Consider the following 20,617-nt stretch of genomic DNA (forward strand, 5'->3'; position numbering starts at 1 on the left):
GTGGTCAAAGCCAGAAGTTCAAGTCCCCCAGAACTTTTGCGTGTCGTACCTTTGATAGTCTAAATAACGTGTTGCTAACGTGATGATAACGTGTCAACACGTTCTGATTATTTTTGATTAATATGTAACACGTTAACATATGAGGTCACCGGTTAAATGTTATAATTCTCTTTAGTGAGTCTGCACGATGTTATCTATTCTTTGTCGATTCTTCTTATTACGTTTAGTATCTCATTATCTCACATTTTCTAATACTTTTTAGTCGTTTGTATCCAGTTGTTCTCCTGACTATCTGACCCGGAGCCTAGAACGTACCTTATGCATTCCTACAGTTTATTATTGCATTAAAGTCTGTTCAGCAGGTTCTAATCTTGTCTAGATTACGACGTCTTAGAACCCATTTATATTGTAGATTCTTAGGTTTAATATGTGTAAGTGTCATTAATATTGAAAAAAGTTCAATAGAATTATTAGAATTATTAGGGTCCTACCCACCTTTCCTCCCTCTGTCTTTATTCGTTCCTGGGATGTGGGCATCGCTGGCAAGGCCAGCATTTATTGCCCATGCCTAACTGCCCTTGAGAAGGTGATGGTGAGTCGATTTCTTGAACTGCTGCAGTCTTTGTGGTGAAGGTACTCCAACAGTGCTGTTATGGAGGGAGTTCCAGGATTTTGACCCAGCGACGATGAAGGAATGGCGATTAGTTTCCAAGTCAGGATGGTGTGTGACTTGCAGGGGAACATGCAGGTGATGGTGTTCCCATGCGCCTCCTGCCCTTGTCCTTCTAGGTCGTACAGGTCGCGGGTTTGGGATGTGCTGCCGAAGAAGCCTTGGCGAGTTGCTGCAGTGCGTCTGGTAGATGGTACACACTGCAGCCACAGTGCGCTGGTAGTGTATGGAGTGAATGTTTAAGGTGCTGGATGGGGTGGGATCAAGTGGGATGCTTTGTCCTGGATGTTATCGAGCTTCTTGTGTGTTGAGCTGCACAAATCCAGGCAAGTGGAAAGTATTGCATCACACTCCTGACTTGTGTCTTGTAGGTGGTGAAGCGGCTTTAGGGAGTCAGGAGGTGAGACACTCGCCGCAGAATAGCATGCCCCTGAACTGTTCTTGTTGCTACAGTAGTTATGTGGCTGGTCCAGTTAAGTTTCGGATCAATGGTGACCCCAGGATGTTGATGGCGGGGGATTCAGCGATGGTAATGCCGTTGATAGTCAAGGGGCGGTGGTTAGACGCTCGCTTGTTGGAGACAATCATTGTGTCATTATTATGGCGTGAATGTTACCAGCCAATTACCAGCCCAAGCCTGAACGTCGTCCAGGTCTTGTTGCATTGCTGAAGCAGCTGAAGATACTTGGGACTATGACACTGCCCTGAGGTGTTCCTGCAGCGATGTCCTGCGGCTGAGATGATTGACCTCCAACAACCACAACCATCTTCCTTTCTGCTAGGTATGTCTACAGAGAGTATTTCATCACACTCTTGATTTCTGCCTTAGAGGTGCTGGAGAGGCTTTGGGCAGTCAGGAGGTGAGCCACTCACCACAGGATACCAATCCTCTGACCTGCTCTGGTAACACTTACATTTATGTGGTTGTTCCAGTTGAGTTTCGCATCAATGCCGACCGGTTGAATGTTGATGGTGGCTGATTCGGAGATTGAAATGCCATTGACTCTGAAGTGGAGATGGTTTTCACTCTAACTTGTTGGTGCTGCTCATTGTCTGGCACTTGAGTGGTGCGTATTTAACATAACGACACCAGTGACTAGGGACTTCAGTCAGGTTGAGAGATTGGAGACGCTGGGATTGTTTCCCTTACAACACAGAACATTAAGTGCAGGTTTATTAGATGTGTTCAAATTATGAGGTGTTTTAATAGAATAAATAAAGAGAGCGATGGGGGAGACGAGAATATTTTTTTTATCACAGCGAGTTGTTATGATCTGGAATTTACTCTCTGAAAGTGTGGTGGAAGCAGATTAAATCGTCACTTTCAAAAGGAAATTGGATCTGTACTCGGAAAGGTGACATTTGCAGGGCTATGGGGAAATTGCTTAATTTTTCACCGCCATTCACGCCTGGATATGACAGGGCTGCAGATCTTTGACCTAAGCTGATCAGCTAGATGTGGTAGCGCTTGACCCTTTGTAATCTTATCCCACTGATCATGCTGGTAGTGGCACACGGTGTGATGGAGGGTGTCCTCAGTGTGGAGGCGAGACGTATTCTCTACAAGGACTGTGCAGTGGTCAATTCTACCAATATTGTCATGGATAGATGCAGCTGCGATATGTAAATTGGTGAGGATGAGGTCAAGCAGGCTGTTTTCTCATGTCCGCATTCTCAAGTCCTACCGTCAACCTAGTCTGAGAGATATGTTGCTCATGCCGTCGCCAGCTCGGTCAGTGTTGGTACTACAGAGTTACTCTGGCTGATGACCACTGAAGTCCCACCACCATCCAGAGTACATTCTGTGGCCTTTCACGCACCATGCTTCCATCAAGGTTTTCAGCATGAGGTTGAGCAGGTTCATCAGCTGGCAGAGGTCGGTAGGTGATAATCAGCTGGACGTTTCCCTGTCTATGTCTGACCTGAAGCCATGACACTTCATTATCGCCAGGTGCAATGTTGAGGACTCCCAGGGTCTCTCGCACCCGACAGCATTCCACTGGGCACCTCCCTCTGGTGGAACAGGACATACCCAGCGATGGGGATGGAGATGTCGGACACGTTGACTGATATGTATGGTTCTGTGAGTATGTTTATGCGAGAATTCGAATGTTTGCCGTGGGTTTCAAGGCGTGTATAGATGTTTAAAGGGTATTTGTTTAATTAGATAATGATTTAAGATGTTTCCTTTGATTCCTTGTTGTCAAACCCTTGCTCCTTTTATTTTTCCTTCCCCTCTATTAAGCACCACAACATTTCTGGCGGGGTAGAAACAAGTTGTTGTTGTTGTTCTAGTTTCAGGCAATAGAGAATACCATGGGTATTAATTCCTGGACTGCGGCGGGGGTATTGTAATCTAGGCAGCCCTGCGAATTAATTCCTGGACTGAGACGGGAGCACTGTAATCTAGGTTGCTCTAGGAACTAAATTCCTGGACTGCGGTGGGGGCAGTGTAATCTAGGTTGCCCTAGGTATTAAATTCCTGGATGGCGGCGGGAGCAGTGTAATCCAGGCGGCCCAAGGAATAAAATTCCTGGACTGTGGCGGGTGCATTGTAATCTAGGCGGCCCTAGCAATGAAATTCCTGGACTCAAGCAGGAGCAGTGTAATCATAGTAACTTAGAATAGCTCAGCACAGAAGTAGGCTATTCTGCCCATCTAATCATCTCCATCGAAGAGCAATCCAGTTGGTTCCATTCCCGGCTCTATCCTGATATCCCTGCAATCATTTCTCCTTCAAGTATTTACCCAATTCCCTTTTGAATGCTACTATTGTATCTGCTTCCACCACCCTATCATGGTGTGGAGATGCCGGAGTTGGACTGGGGTGGACAAATGTAAGAAGTCACACAACACCAGGTTATAGTCCAATTATTTGAAATCACAAGCTTTCGGAGCGCTGCTCCTTCTTCAGGTGAAGTGGAGAAATGCATAAAGACACAGCTTATGTAGTCAGAGAATCATGTCAGATGTTTACAGGTAACCTTTCCAACTGCCATTTATCACACCTCTAACCTCAAACAGACCATCGTTCGCAGCAAATTACCCAGCTTGGAGGAGAACAGCGACCAAGACACCACACAGCCCTGCCACAGCAACCTCTGCAAGACATGCCAGATCATCAACACAGATACCATCATCAAACGTGAGGACACCACCCACCAGGTACATGGTACATACTCATGTGACTCGGCCAACGTTCTCTACCTCATACGTTGCAGGAAAGGATGCCCCGGAGCATGGTACATCGGCGAGACCATGCAGACACTGCGACAACGGATGAACGGACACCGCACAACAATCACCAGGCAGGAGTGTTCCCTCCCAGTCAGGGAACACTTCAGCAGTCAAGGACATTCAGCCTCTGATCTTCGGATAAACATTCTCCAAGGTGGCCTTCGAGACACACGACAACGCAAAATCGTCGAGCAGAAACTGATAGCCAAGTTCCGCACCCATGAGGACGGCCTCAACCGAGATCTTGGGTTCATGTCACGCTACATGTAACCCCACCTGATGCAGGGTCATCCAGACTCGAGTCGACATTGGCTTGTTCTCTCTACACAGATGCGGCCAGACCTGCTGTGATTTCCAGCCAAAAAAATGTTTTTTGTCTGTTTTTTTGTTTTTCATACAGACCCCAGCATCTGCAATATTTGACCCCTTGTGACCCCACCTCATTGTTCTTTGATGTAATGTTTCCCTGACTGACCTGTTTGGACACCATTCACACCTTTGACTGCTGTGATTATCTCTCTGCCGAGGTGTGATAAATGGCAGTTGGAAAGGTTACCTGTAAACATCTGACATGATTCTCTGACTATAAAAGCTGTGTCTTTATGCATTTCTCCACTTCACCTGAAGAAGGAGCAGCGCTCCGAAAGCTTGTGATTTCAAATAAAGCTGTTGGACTATAACCTGGTGTTGTGTGACTTCTTACATTTGACCACCCTATCAGGCACACGTTGCATAAAAATGTTTTCCCTCCTGTCGCCGCTGGTTCTTTTGCCAATCGCCTTAAATCTGTGCCGTCTGGCTATCGAACATTCAGACATTGGAAAGAGTTTCTCTTTATTTACTCTAGATAAACGCTTCATGATTTAGAACACCTCTATCAAATCTCCTCTTAGCCTTCACTGCTCGAAGGAGAGCAGCCCAGCTTCTCCAGACTGTGCACTTGACTTTAACTCCTCAGCCCTGGAAAAAGTCTAATAAATCTCTCCATACCCTCGCCAAAATCCTTCCATTCTTCCTAATGGCTGGTGCCCAGAATTGGGCAAAATATGGTGTGTTGGCCTTCGTAGCAAGAGGGTTCAAGTACAGGAACAAGGATGTCTTGCTGCAGTTGTACAGGGCTTTGGTGAGACCGCACCTTGAGTATTGTGTGCAGTTTTGGTCGCCTTATCTGAGGAAGGATGTTCTTGCCATGGAGGGAGTGCAGCGAAGATTCACCAGGCTGATACCTGGGATGGCAGGAATGACGTATGAGGAGAGATTGGGTCGATTGGGCTTGTACTCGCTGGAGTTTAAAAGAATGAGAGGGGATCTCATTGAAACGTATAACATTCTAACAGCACTAGACAGACTAGATGCAGGAAGGATGTTGCTGATGGCCGGGGAGTCCAGAACCAGGGTCACAGTCTTAGAATAAGGCGCAAGCCATTTAGGACAGAGATGAGGAGGAATTTCTTCACCCAGAGAGTGGTGAACCTGTGGAATTCTCTACCACAGATGGCAGTGGAGGCCAATTCATTAAATATATTCAGGAAGGCGTTAGATATATTTCTTAAGGCTAAAGCGATCAAGGGATATGTGGAGAAAGCAGGGACAGTGTACTGAATTTGGTTGATCAGCCATGATCTCATTAAATGCAGGAACAGGCTTGAGGGGCCGAATGGCCTATTCCTGCTCATACCTTCTATGCTGCTATGTTTCTTTCTCCTTCAGATGGGGCGCTGAGCCCAGGCCTGCTCTGCCCCCTAAAGATACACGTAATAGATTCCACGGCCACAATTTCGAAGAAGAGGAGGTGAGCTCACCCTGGAGGGAATATTTATCCCTCAATCAACATCACTAAACCAGGGGATCTGGTCATTAGAACATTGCTGTTTTAGTGATCTTGCTGTGCAGAAATTGGCTGCCGCATTTCCTGCATTACAGAAGTAACTATACTTCATAAAGTGGCTGTAAAGCGATTTAGGACGACTTGAGGTCGTGAAAATTTCTATATAAATGCAACACTTATCTGACTCATTGAAGTCAATGTTCTAACTTGCGAACTTGAGATGGAAACTCATCAGATCAGCGTTGCCACTCTACTTCCATAATCACTACACTCCTGCATCTGTGTGTATCGGAACTTTGTGCCACCTGTCACATACTCTGTATACAGCAAGGTGCTGGAGACTGCAGCCCAAACTGCTCCGGGTGACTGTAGCTCAGATTTGGGATTTATTACTTTTAAGTGATCGAGTTCACTTGCACAGAGCAGTGTCCCGGACATTATTAATTCAAAAGAAAATACTGCAGATGCAGGAAATCTTGAATATAAACAGAAAATGCTGGAGATTCTCAGCAGGTCAGGCAGCATCTGTGAAGAGTGAAACAGGTCGATGACCTTTCGTCAGAACTGGAAAAAAGCAGGAAAGGATAGAGATATTTAAGCAAGTGTAGGGGCTGGGTAAGGGGGGAGGGGCTGAAACAACAAAAGGGAAGGTCTGTGATAGGGTAGAAGGCAGGCGAGGTTAACAGACATTAAGAGATATTCAAGGCAAAAGGAGATGGTAATGGAACAGGTTAAGAAACAAATGATGGCTCTCGATGAAGTGTAAATTGCACTCGCAGAATTAAAGACAGCTGCTATGTGGGAGAGAAGAAAAAAAGATACAGGCAAAAAGTGTGGATAAAAAATGATGTATATGATAGAGGCAGAGATTATGATCTGAAATTGTTGAATTCTATGTTGAATCTAGAAGGCTGCAAAGTGCCTAATCGAAAGAGGTGCTGTTCCTCGAGCTTATGCTGAGCTTCAGTGGAACAATGCAAGAGGCCGACGACAGTTAGGTCTGAGTGGGACTGGAGCGCAGAATTAAATTGACAGTCGACTGGAAACTCGGGGCCCCCCTTACGAACTGAACGGAGGTGTTGCGCAAAGTGGTCAGGCTATCTGCGTTTGGTCTCCCCAATATAGAGGAGACCGCATCGTGAGAAGCGAATACAGTATCCTAAATTGCAGGAAGAACAAGTAAATCGCTGTTTCACCTGGAAGGGGTGTTTGGGGCCATGGACAGTGGGATGGGAGAAGCTATAAGGGCATGTGCTGCGTCTCCTGCGCTTGCACGGGAAGGTGCCAGGTGAAGGGGAAGGGCTGTTGGGGGTGGATTTTAAACACGGGAATGTAACATTTCAGAATATCACTGGCACTTCTGGAGGACATGATTTGGGGAAAGTCTGGTTGATAAAGAGAGACACAGAACCGGTAGTCAGGAAAGCCCCAGAGTGCATCTCACTCAACAACCGTTTTTCTGTGATGTAAAACGGTGAAAGTGACGGTTCCTCTGCGGAGTGCAGCCACAGCCAAGTTCACAGCACTCTGGGTGGCTCAGCTGCACAAGGAGGGAGGAGTAAGAGTGGAAGGGCAATAGTAGTTGGAGACTCAATAGTGAGGTGTGCAGGCTGGCGTTTCTGCGGCCGCAAACGTCACTCCAGGTTGGTAATTTGCCTCCCTGGTGCCAGGGTCAAGGATGTCACTGTGAGGCTGCAGCAGATTCTGAAGGGGGAGGGCGAACAGTCAGAGCTCGTGTTTCACATTGGTACCAACGACATAGGTAGAAAGAGGGATGAGGTCCTGCAACAAGAATTTACGGAGCTAGGGAGCAGATTAAAAAGCAGGACCTCAAATGTTGTAATCTCTGAATTACTCCCGGTGACACGTGCTAGTGAGTATAGGAATAGGAGGATTGAGCAGATGAACGCGTGGCTAAAGTGTTGGTGCAGGAGGGAGGGCTTTAGTTTCCTGGATCACTGCATCCCTTTCTGTGGAATGTCGGACCTGTACAAGTCGGACGAGTTGCACCTGAACCGGAACGGGGCCAACATCCTTGCGGGGAGGATTGCTAGTGCTTTTGCGGGGGTGTTAAACTAAGTTGGCAGGGGGATGGGCTACGGAATGGAGCTATAGTAGGTGTGATATACAGCCAAATACAGAGGAAAAACAAGTCAGTCTGGAAGGCAGAACAAATATGTCACAGGGCAAGGAAGTATGGCGAGGTTGGATGGCATTTATTTTAATGCAACCAGTCTTACGAGTAAGGCAGATGAATTGAAGATGTTGATGTACACATGGGAGTATGATATTGTTGCTATCACAGAGACATGGTTGATGGAGGGGCAGGACTGGCAGCTCAATATGCCGGGGTACAGAGTCTTCAGGCGAGACAGAGAGGGGTGTAAAAGAGGAGGGTGTCGTAATATTAAACAAGGAGTCAAATACTGCAGTAAGGAGGGATGAGATCTTAGCAGGTTCCTCTAATGAGGCCATATGGGTACAACTTAAAAACAGAAACGGGGCAAGCAATTTGCTGGGAGTGTACTGTAGGACCCCAAACAGTCAGGGAGAGATAGCAGAGCAGATATGTAGGCAAATCTCAGAGAAGTGTAGGAATAATAGGGTAATAATAGTAGGGGATTTCAACTTCCCCAATATTAACTGGGATAGTCAGAGTGTGAAAGGCTTAGTGGGAGCAGAATTCTTAAAGTGCATCCAGGAGAGCTTTTTGAGCCAGCATGTAGAAAGTCCTACAAGAGGCGGGGGTGGGGGTGGTACTGGACCTAATTCTAGGGAATGTAGCCGGGCAAGTGGTAGAAGTGTCATGAGGCGAGCTTTTTGGTGACAGTGACCATAATTCGGTGAGATTTAAGGTAGTCATGGAAAAGGAAAAAGATGGACCGGAAATAAAGGTTCTAAATTGGGGGAAGGCCGATTTTAATAAGATAAGCCAGGATCTGGCTAAATTGGACTGGGATCAGCTACTTGTAGCAAAATCCACATCAGAGCAGTGGGAGCCATTCTGAAAAGAAATAGAGAGAATACAGCACCAACATGCTCCCGTAATAGGAAAGGGTTGGACAAACAATTCCAGGGATCCCTGGATGTCAAGGGATATACAAGAATGGATTAGGTAAAAAAGGGAAGCTTTTGGCAGATACAAAGGACTAAAAACAGTGGAAGCCCTAGAGCAGTATAAGAAGTGCAGGGGGATATATAAAAATGAAATTAGGTGAGCGAAGAGGGGTCATGAAAAAACACTGGCGCGCAAAATAAAGGAAAATCCCAAGGTGTTTTATAAGTATATTAAGGGCATGAGGATAACCAGGGAAAGAGTAGGGCACATTGGCACCAAAATGGCAACGTGTGTGTAGAGCCTGAAGATGTATGTGAGGTTTTAAATGAATATTTTGCAATAACAACAGAAAATGCTAGAAATACTCAGAAGGCCAGCCAGCATCTTTGGAGAGAGAAACAGAGTTAACGTTTCAGGTCTGGGACCCTTCATCAGAACTGGAAAAAGCTGGAAATGTAAGAGATATTAAGCGGGTGCAGAGGCAGGGGGCTAGGGTTAGGAGGGGAGGAAGGAATTGAGAGAACATACTGTGAAAATGTTGCAAATGGGAATGGTAAAATCATACAGCATGAAAAATGGGTGCATGGATTATTATCTGGAATTTTTGAACTCGATATTGAGTCCAGAAGGCTGTAAAGTGCCTAATCGAAAGATGAGGTGCTGTTCCTCGAGCTTACGTTGAGCTTCATTTGAACAATGTAATAGGCCGAGAACAGAGCGATCAGAGTGGGAGTGAAGCGGAGAATTAAAGTGAGAGGTGACCAGATGCTCAGGGTCACACTTACGGACTGAACGGAGGTGTTCCACAAAGCGGTCATCCAATCTGCGTTTGGTTTCCCCAATGGAGAGGAGACCACATCGTGAGCAGCGAATACATTATATTAAATTGCAACAAGTACAAGTAAATCGCTGTTTCACCTGGAAGGGGTGTTTGGGGCCCTGGACAGTGGGAAGAGAGGAGGTAAAAGGGCATGTGTTGCATCTTCTGTGCTTGCACGGGAAGATGCCAGGTGAAGGAGAAGGGCTGTTAGGGTTGATTGAGCAGTGGGCCAAGTTGTCGGGGATGAAGCAGTCCCTTCGGAATGCTGAAGGGTGAGGTGGTGGGATCACGCTGGAGGTGGTGTAAATGGCAGAGGATGATCCGTTGAATGTGGAGGCTGGTGTGGTGAAAGGTTAGGAGAAGGGGAACGCTATCGTGGTTCTGGGAGGGAGGGGAAGGGGTGAGAGCAGAAGTGATGGAAATGGAACGGACGTGGTCAAGGGCCATGTCAACCATAGTAGAGGGGGATCCTCGGTTGAGGAAAAAGGAAGACATGTCGGAAGCACTGCTATGGAAGGTGGCATCGTCAGAACAGATGCGATGGAGATGGAGAAACTGGAAGAATGGAATAGGGTTCTTACAGGAGGCGGGGTGGTAGGAAGTGTAGTCCAGGTAGCTGTGGGGGTCAGTGGGCTTGTAGTGGATGTTTGTTGAAAGCCGATCGCCAGAAATGGAGATGGAGAAGTCAAGGAAGGAAGGGAAGATTCAGAGATGGATCTTGTGAAGGTGAGGGAAGGGTGGAAATTCGAAGTAAAGTGAATGAACTTATCTAGCTCAGGGCGAGAGCAGGAAATGGCACCAATACAGTCATCGATGTACCGGAAAAAGAGTTGAGGGAGGGGACCTGAGTAGGACTGGAACAAAGAGTTTTCCAAATATCCCATGAACAGGCAGGCATAGCTAGCGCTCACGCGGGTTCCCATAACAATACTTTTAATTTGGAGGAAGTGAATGGAGTCAAAGGAGAAGTTGTTCCATGTGCGAACAAGTTCAGCCAGCCAGAGGAGGGTGTTGGTGGATGGGGACTGGTTGGGCCACTGTTCAAGGAAGAAATGGAGCGCCCGAAGGCCGTCCTGGTGGGGGATGGAGGTGTAGAGGCATTGGACGTCCATAGTAAAACGGAGATTGTTCGGGCCAGGAAACTGGAATCTGTTAAAGTGACGGAGGGTGTCGGAAGAGTCGCAAATGTAGTTGGGAAGAAACTGGACAAGGTGAGAAAAAATAGAGTCGAGATAGGAAGATATAAGTTCTGTGGGGCAAGAATAGCCTGAAACGATGTGTCTACCAAGGCTGTCCTGTTTGTGGATCTTGGGAAGGAGGTAGAAGCGGGCTGTGCGGGGTTGGGTGACTGTGAGTTTGTCGGCCCTGGAGGGAAGAATATTTTGCATCTGTGTTCACTGTGGAGAAGGACGATGTAGGCATAGAATCAGGCAGGGAGATTTTGATATACTTGACCAAATATTTATTGAGATGGAGGAGTTACTAGCGGTTTTAGCGGGCTTAAAAGTGGATTAATCCCCAGGCCCAGGCGAGCTGAATCCCAGGCTGCTGTGTGAGGCAAGGGAGGAGGTAACAGGGGCTCTGACACAAACATTCAGAACCTCTCTGGCCACTGGCGAGGTTCCAGAGGATTGGAGGATAGCTAATGTCATGAAGGGTAGTAGGGATAAACTAGGGAACTACAAGCCAGTGAGCCTAACATCAGTGGTAGGGGTATGATTGGAAAAAATTCTGAGGGACAGAATTAGTCTCCGCTTGGGGAGGCAAGAATTAATCAACGATATTCAGCCTGTCTTTGTCAGGGGTACATCATGTCTAACCAATTTGATTGAATGTTTCGAGGGGGTGACCAGGTGTGTCGATGAGGGTAGTGCAGCTATAGAGTCATAGAGTAATACAGCACAGAAAGAAGCCCTTCGGCCCATCATGACCGCGCCGGCCATCAAGCCTTATCTATTCTAATCCCATTTTCCAGCACTTGGTCCGTAGCCTTGTATGCTATGCCATTTTAAGTGCTCATCTAAATGCTTCTTGAATGTTGTGTGGGTTCCTCCCACTACCACCATTTCAGGCAGTGCGTTCCAGATTCAAACCACCCTCTGGGTGAAAAAGTTTTTCCTCTAATCCCCTCTAATCCTCCTGCCTCTTACCTTGAAACTATGCCCCCTGGTTATTGACACCCCTGCTAAGGGGAAATATTCCTTACTATCAACCCTATCTATCCCTCTCATAATTTTGTACACCTCTATATGGTCACCCTTCAGCCTTCTCTGCTCTAAGGAAAACAACCCCAGCATCTCAAGACTCTCTTCATAGCTGATGCGCTCCAGCCGTGGTAACATCCTGGAGAATCTCCTCTGCACCCTCTCTAATGCAATCACATATATCCGATAGTGTGGTGACCAGAACTGCACACAATATTCCAGCTGTGGCCTAACTAGCGGTTTGTACAGCTCCATCATAACCTCCCTGCTCTAATATTCTATGCCTCGGCTAATGAAGGCAAGTATCCCATATGCCTTTTTAACCAACTTATCTACCTGTCCTGCTGCCTTCGGGGATCTATGTACATGCACACCAAGGTCCCTCTGATCTTCTGTACTTCCTAGGGTCCTATCATTCATTGTGTATACCCTTGCCTTGTTAGTTCTCCCAAAATGTATCGCCATACATTTTTCAGGGTTAAATTCAATTTGCTATTGTTCTGCCCATCTAAACAACCCGTCTCTAGCTTTCTGTAGCCTGTTATGATAGAGAGAAACAGCAACAGAAGCAGAGAGATAAAGGTGTGACTGAGTACAGTGATACAGAGAGACACCAACAGAGGGAGATACATAAATTTGCGGCTGAGTAGAGTGATACAGAGAGACAGCAACAGAGGGAGAGAGAAAAATGTGCGACTGAGTACTGAGAGTGATAGAGTCAGGTTCCAAGAGAGGGAGATAGATAAAGTTGTGACTGAGCACAGTGATACAGAGAGAGACCAGCAGAGGGTGCGAGAAAAAGGTTTACCCAAGTGCAGTGAAACAGAGAGACACGAACAGAGGGAGAGAGGTAAAAGTGTGACTGAACTCAGTGATACAGAGAGACACCAACAGAGGGAGAGAGATAAAGGTGCAACTGAGCACTGTGATACAGAGATACACCACCAAAGGGAGCGAGATAAAGGTGTGACTGAGTACAGTGATACAGAGAGGCACCAGCAGAGGGACAGAGATAAAGGTGTGACTGAGCACAGTGATACAGAGAGACACCAACAGAGGGAGATAGATAAAAGTGTGACTGAGTACTGTGACACAGAAACACCTACAGAGGGAGAGAGATAAAGGTGTGTTTGAGTACAATCAGTGATACAGAGACATCAACAGGTGGAGAGAGATAAAGTTGTGTTTGAGTACAATCAGTGATACAGAGAGACATCAACAGATGGAGAGAGATAGAGGTGTGACTGAGTACAGTGATACAGCGAGACACCAACAGAGAGAGAGAGATAAAGGTGTGACTGAGCACAGTGATACAGAGAGACACCAACAGAGGGACAGAGATAAAGGTGTGATCAGTATAATCACTGATACCAAGAGACATCAAGAGATGGAGAGAGTCAAAAGTGTGTTTGAGTACAATCAGTGATACAGAGAGGCATCAACAGATGGAGATAGATCAAGGTGTGTCTGAGTACAATCTGCGATACAGAGAGACATCAGCAGTTGGAGAGAGATAAAATTGTGACTGAGCATAGTGATATAGAGAGACACCAACAGAGGGGGAGAGAAAACGCTGTGACTGAGCACAGTGATACAGAGAGACACCAACAGAGGAAGTGAGATAAAGGTGTGACTGAGCACAGTGAAACAGAGATACCCCAACAGAGGGAGAGAAGAAACTGTGACTGAGCACAGCGATACAGAGAGACTCCAACAGAGGGAGAGAGATAAAGGTGTGACTGACCACAGTGATATATAGAGACACCAACAGAGTGGGGGGGGGAGAAAATGCTGTGACTGAGCACAGTGATGCAGAGAGACACCAACAGAGGGAGTGAGATAAAGGTGTGACTGAGCACAGTGACACAGAGGGATACCAACAGAGGGAGATAGAAAAATGTGTGACTGAGCACAGTGATACAGAGAAACACCAACAGAGGGAGAGAGCTAAAGGTGTCACTGAGTACAGTGATACAGAGGGACACCAACAGAAGGAGAGATATGAACGTGTAACTGTGTACAGTGAGTGATACGGAGAAACAGCAACAGAGGGAGAGAGATAAAGGTGTGATTGAGTACAATGATACAGAGAGACACCAACAGAGGGAGAGAGATAAAGGTGTGACTGAGTACAGTGATACAGAGAGGTACCAACAGAGGGAGAATGATAAAGGTGTGACTGAGCAGAGTGATACAGAGAGACACCAACAGAGGGAGAGAGATAACGGTGTGACGGTGCACAGTAATACAGAGAGACACCAAGAGAGGGTATTTGACAAAGAGTGAGAAACACTGAATGTGGGCGGATCTGTGAGATCTCAGAGACAGTGTGAGCTGGTGTCAGTGAGAAAGATTGAGTGTGTGCTGCCCCGTCTGTGTAAATCCCGAGACGCAGTGTGTTGCATTATATCGACAGGAGACAGCCTTCTGAGTTGGACATGAAGCGAGAGTTTGTCTCCTTGTTAATTCTCCTGAATATAGTAGCCTTGTTTTGGTTCTAACCAGACCTCTGTGCACAATTCTTTCAGCCTCTTTTCATCTGATCCGTTAATGGTCCGGATTTAGAGAATTTGCCTGCTGATTTACACTCTGATCTGCACGGATGTGACGGGTGAAAATGAAGTGATTCAGCTCCCGCGGCGGGTGGGTGTTAGTGAAGAAGGAATTGTAGTCATCAACTGCTCCGCTACCGCGGCGTTTGGCGTCCTGCACTGGTGCAGACAGCACCCGAATCATATCCTCCAACATCTGGCGATGGCTACAAGTGGGACCGATCAAGACGGGATGGTCACTGCTTCAATCGGGGGAGGCAATAAACTCAGTGCCCTGACTGTGAGAGACGCGCGAGTGACAGACAGCGCCACCTATCGCTGCGCCGTGAGCCCAAAGTGTAACAAACAGGAGGAGAGTCCGCACAGAAACCTGCACCGAGGGGGAGCGCCGCTCTGCTGTGTTTGGAGTAACGGGATTGGGAGTGGCCGGTTTAATACTCGGGTGGTTGAAGGAATGAGCAGGGATCTGTTAGGAAAAATGAGAAGAGCATGCTTTAAAGGAAATCTGAAATGAAGAGAGCTGGGACCATAGACAGAGGAAAAGAAAGAGAAAGCAGGAAAAAAAGAACGAGAGAGAGAAAGAGAAATATAGAAACAGTGTAATAATGAATGTAGAGGACAGCAGATTAGGCAAGGAGGGGAAGAGAAATGAAAGAAAGTGAGAAATAATGAGTGAGAAACACAAGGCTAAAAGGTAAGATAACACCCTAAAGAAAGAGATGCAGAAATAAAATAAAATGCCCTTTCCTATAAGCTCACACCTATTTCCACACCCCTATTTACAAAGATGAATTGTCTGGAACCCCTCTCCCAATAACAGGCCGCTGGAAACTGTGCCATGGATGAACTTACACGTTACTCGACCCATTACCCTGATAGTGTAAAGTTCTCAGGGTCACCGCCAGAGGGCGCGGTTATCTACTGCAAATGATAAAGACAAAACTTGGTGTAACAATGCCCGCCACAGCCCCGCCTGCAGCTTCCGTTTTCTGTTCTCGCTCTGACCCGCCTTGCCTGCCCTGTGTTATTGGTGAGATTTCTGCCGGTGTTCCTTGTTTGGCATTGGTTGGAATAGCATTGCAATAGGGCATGGATCTGTCTTTCTTCTCCGACAGAGGGTTTCCACGACTGTAGAATTACAGACTCAGGGACTATCATGCGGAACCATCTCGCGCTGCACCTGATCATTTTATCACTCCTCAGTAAGTATCTCCTCCCCAGTAAAAATCTATTCACCCATTGACTGATGTTTCCCACATGTTATTATTGGTTAAATGATGATGAGCATTGTGATTAAGATGTTGACTAGTACTATTATTTTATTTTCGAATGGAGCCACCAAGACACAGTGGAACAGCCGGATCCTGAAATGGCGGTTGAAGAGGAAAGTAATGGCACACTAAACTGCATCTTGAAACCAAGCTATTCTACCCTTTCTGATTTCTGGTATAGTCAGGACCCCGGGCAGTCTCCACAGTACATGTTTTATCTTTATGCAGGGATAATAATCCTGAACCCTGACTTCACTGACCGATTCTCTTCTACGCTCAACCAAACTACCTAGATTACCAAGCTAACGATCAGCAAGGCCCTGATCTCCGACACCGCCGTGTATTATGCGCCAGGAGCCCTACGCTGCTACAGAGATATAGCGGATCCCGCACAAAAACCTACACTGAGAGTTTCAGATAGTGCTCACCAGAGGGCGCTCTCACACCGATAAACAGAATTAAGAATTCAGCCTCCACTGCGAGAGTCGCAGGGAAATTCTTAAAAGGGCAAACACAACACAATTCTCAACAACAGCGGGTGTGGCCCACTAAATCCATTTGTGGCGCCTTAACTCCCCTTTTGTCTTTTGATGCACCTGCGGTGCCTGCCTGCAATAGTGTGCAGCCGTTTATACATCTCCTCGAAATACAAAGTTCCCCCAAAGTCCATTGAACTTCAGAATGTCCCTCTAATGCTGGAATGATTTCTGTCACCATTAACAATCGCTGAGCTTCCCGGTTACAATTATCAGAGAAGGGGTTCGTTCTCACACATGGCCTCTAACCAATCCCCTATACGAAGATTGACTGTAGCCCAGCTCGGGGTGTTTCCATTCACTGGCAGCCAGCTCACTACCTACCGGTCTCACAGTACCACTGGGGACACCAGGAAGTGAGGTGAGAGCATCCCGAGATACGACAGCAGATTATTGAGGGCGGGGTTTAGAACGGGTGTGTTTAAATATCCTACCCCACTTTTACAGATCGGACTGCGACAATGCGGCTACTCAGCATCTGGGCTATGTGGGGGGCATTTCTGAAAGGTAATTGTGGACCAAACTCATTTAACCTTTTCCCTCTTTTCGAAACATGTTTTGAATCTGAATTTTAAGCACCCGCCGGTCTGATCTTTTGCTGTTTGAACATGTTTTTTCAGATCTGAGTCTTGGAGATTCTGTCACTCAGCCGCCGTCCTCAGGAGTTAAGACAGAAAGTGAAGCGGTGACTTTAAACTGTAGTTATGATACTACAGTGAGCTATTATTATTTACACTGGTACCGGCAACACCCAGACACACAGACCGAGTTTATACTGAGCAAATTCTCGGGCGGTGCTGAAGATAAAGCAGAATTTGCTAAAACCCGTTTCTCTGTAGCGCTCAACACCTCTACTAAATTCACCAGTTTAACCATCTCCGGGCTGCAGCTGACTGACGCTGCCGTGTATTGCTGCGCCTTCTCTCTGGGACTCACAGTGATGGAAAGCAGTCTCACCCTGTGTAAAAACTTCCGTTGGACTGTAGGGCGGAGCTCCTGTCTGTTGGGGTTGTGTGGAATCGCGGGCAGATGCAGCCACAATGTGCAGCGCGCTGTCAGGCGCTCAAACACACACCGAGAGGAAACCAAATTAACCTCGGATCAAACTGTCACCCAATTGATTCCAGGAGCGGCCGAGAAAACAAACTGCATAATCCAATCGGCCCGAAAGATCGATCACTGAATGAATCGATCGGTTAAGCTGTCCTTTCTGCTTCTGATCAGCTGATTTCCCTTAAAGTTATGGATCGATGTTCCGATCAGCCCCGAGAAAGAGGTTTGCTGACAGCGTCAGCAACCTCCTGCTGGTCGATCCGTTAATAGGACAGGATCTGTTTCCCATGTTCCTCCTGTGTTTGTTATTTCATCCCGTGTATTCCTTCAAAACCGGCTATTTAATGAGTTCTGGTGCTGGGGCAATTCTCTAACATTACTTTCTTGTAGTTCCACGGAAAGATAGATGCAACTTTCCAAACTTGGAAACAGAGGAGTTGGAAACACACAACCGAATGGTAGAGGACATGAAAGAGAAAAGTAGTTGAATGATTCTGCAGACCTGCGGGGGAAATAGAGAGGTTTCCGAGCTCTTTTAGTGTTCTTGTTGCTTGTGGTCTCTGGCCGCCTCAGTTAACTTCCGTGCATTAGATTAACTGGGATAAATCTGACCAAGTTCTATTAGTCTATGAGGAGCGCTCGGTCCGTGTGGCAGGAGCCCCTCAGGAGGGTGGTCTAAATTGGATAAAGTGTTTCAGTTGCATTACACCCTGTCAATGATTGAAGGACAGAAATTCCCACAATGCTAAGCGGCACACACATGCCCCGGTGTGGATCTCGGCCGCGTTGCACTTTGGGAGCACTTTCCGCACATGCGCAACTCGCCACTGGTTTTAATCGTCGCTGTCTGCATCTTTATGACTGCAGCAAATTCTCTTAATTTTATTAAGAAAGTGAGATGGCTTCTTTGGTGGAAATTGAAATCATATTTTATTTCAACCGTGCTGTTTTACTAAAATATAAACATAGTTGCACGTGACGAGACGTCACAGAAACACGGGCAACAGTAGTGGCCCAATCATGGCCGACAGTAAGTCATTCAAACATGGCCGACGGCACGTCCCAAAAACATGGCCGGCTGTACATCACAGAAACATGGCCGCCCCACGTCACAGCAGAATGGCCGACTGTACGTCACGTAAACGCATGTGAAATGTGGACGGTTTCATGCGCTCTGCGCTCATTGCGGCAAGTTTCAACCCGGCGTAAGAGCGGCGCAGCTGCGCAGCCGCCCACTGGAAACTCAGGTGAAGCTGATCCTCGTACTCCACCATTAGAGGCGGTTGCGTGCTATTTTTACTGCTGAGATTCCCTTCTTCTTTTCCAGCTTCTTCCTAAATAAATTTACACATTCCCATAAGAAATTCCTCAGAATTTGTATAATGGTTTTGTTCCTTCCGCCCATAGTTCCTCCTGATCTCTTGTCACTCTTGTGGTTTACTCTGAGAAACTCCTATCGGTGAACTTCACTGGGTAAATGTATGTTGTTGTTTTGTACGAAATTATGAATCCTTTTTTAAGAAAATCTCAGCGTCTTGCAGCAGGTGGCGCCATTGATCTTATTGAAACATGAAACATGCAGAGGCCGATATTGCTGAGTACCTAGGGCACTGTGTAACCTATCATGTCAATTAATTTTATTATCAATATTAATCATGCTCAGATTGCGTCTCAGTCCAATTTTCAGAGATCATCTATCCGGAGGAATAATCTCTAGGAGAAATATTGATTCAAATTAATTCAGCCACACTTCAGGATGGATGTCAGCTCCTTGGATAAGGTACAGGGGAGATTTTATAGAATTGTACAAGTGATGGGGGACTTCAGTTATGCGGAGACTAGAGAACTTGTGATTGTTCGACTTAGAGCAGTGAAGATTAAAGGGAGATCTAATAGAGGTGTTCAAAATAATGAAGGGTTGTGATAGACTTGACAGTGAGATAAAGGCCCGTATTTTCCGTTCGGAGGCTTCTTGCGTGCAGAGGTCTCCGATCTGGAAAAATTCTACGCCCTTACCTGAGGGCTCCAGAGGTCCGGCCACTTCCGCTCCTGGGCTTCTGTTCTACGAAATGCGCAGGGCCCAGGTATCCCAGGGGCGCATGCGGTTCGCAAGCCTCCCTGGGATCACGTGGGCCATGGGGATCCAATGAAAGAAGGGAATCTCCCTTCATACTTTTGACAGCTTAGACCTATCAAAAGTATGAATGGAGATTACTCCAAAAACACATCAAAACATTAAATAACTTTAAAAACAAATCACGTTTTTAAAATTAGTTACAATTACATTAAATTAAATATTTTAAACAAAAATTAATTTTTTTCAATAAAAAACGTTTGCAGTGCTAAAAATAAACTTCCCTTTTTAAAAAAGTATTTTACAATTATAAATGAGTGAAAAAAATATTTTTCACCTTTTAAGCTCTTATACTGGTAAAAGCAGGCCTTTCGCCTGCTTTTAACAGGCGTAAGATTTTTAAGGGATTTCAGCGGGCGGAGGTTCTGCAGAAAGAGGAACTCTCCACCCGCAGAGGCCCTTCTTCAGGGCAGGCGTGCGATCTGCCAAGAAGATTCTTGACAGATCGGAAGTGCTGGTTTTCAGCGCATGCGCTTCCATTGCTTGAAACCGGCACTTGCGAGGTCCCGACGGGTGTCCCTACAGGAGGGGCCGTAATCTGAGGACACAGATTTAAGCTAATTTGAAAAATAACCAGGGGGGTGATGAGATGTTTTAACGCAGCGTGTAATGATCTGGAATGCACTGCTTCAAGATTCAATATTAAATTCAAAAGGGAACTAGATAAATACTTGAAAAGGAAAGATTTACAGGGCTTTGGAGAAAGTGCAGGGGACTGGGACTGACTGAATAGCTGCTTCAAAGAGCCAGCATAGGCACGATGGGAGAAATGGCCTCCGTCTGTGCCATAAGACTCAAGAATCTATGAATTTAAATTGCACTAACCACAAGTTTTGTAATTGCACTCTTGAAGTTGCTATTTGTGATATTAATATATGTATGCTTAATGGATTACATAGTATTACACAGGCTACACGGGACAGAAACACGCCATTCGCCCCGAACAGTCCATGCCTTTGTATGTGCTCCACTCGAGCCTCATCCCGTCTTTCCTCATCTAAATCTATCAGCGTAACCCTCTATTCCCTTCTCCCTCATTTGTTTGCCCAGCCTCCCCTTAAATGCATCTATACTATTCGCTTCAACCACTCCCTGTGGTAGCAAGTTCCACATTCTCACCACTCTTTGGATAAAGAGTTTTCTGCTGAATTCCCTATTGGATTTCTTGGTGACTATCTTATATTGATGGCCTCTAGTTAAGCTCTTCCCCACAAGTGGAAGCATTCTCTCTGTATCCACTCTCTCGAAACCGTT

General features: G+C 46.3%; 1 protein-coding gene across 1 annotated transcript in view; it reads right to left on the reverse strand.

The window, feature by feature from the left end:
- Nucleotides 1-16,388: 16,388 nt before the first annotated feature.
- Nucleotides 16,389-20,617, reverse strand: part of LOC147118376 (uncharacterized) — a 73,742-nt gene continuing 69,513 nt past the window's right edge. Inside the window, 1 exon segment of the mRNA XM_085983899.1 lies at nt 16,389-16,606. Within this exon segment, the coding sequence (XP_085840025.1) occupies nt 16,389-16,606 (218 nt within the window).

This window comes from Somniosus microcephalus, chromosome 4 (genome assembly GCF_052327205.1).
Source record: "Somniosus microcephalus isolate GS21.2 chromosome 4, FLI_Smic_1.0, whole genome shotgun sequence".
In the NCBI taxonomy this organism is placed as follows: Eukaryota; Metazoa; Chordata; class Chondrichthyes; order Squaliformes; family Somniosidae; genus Somniosus; species Somniosus microcephalus.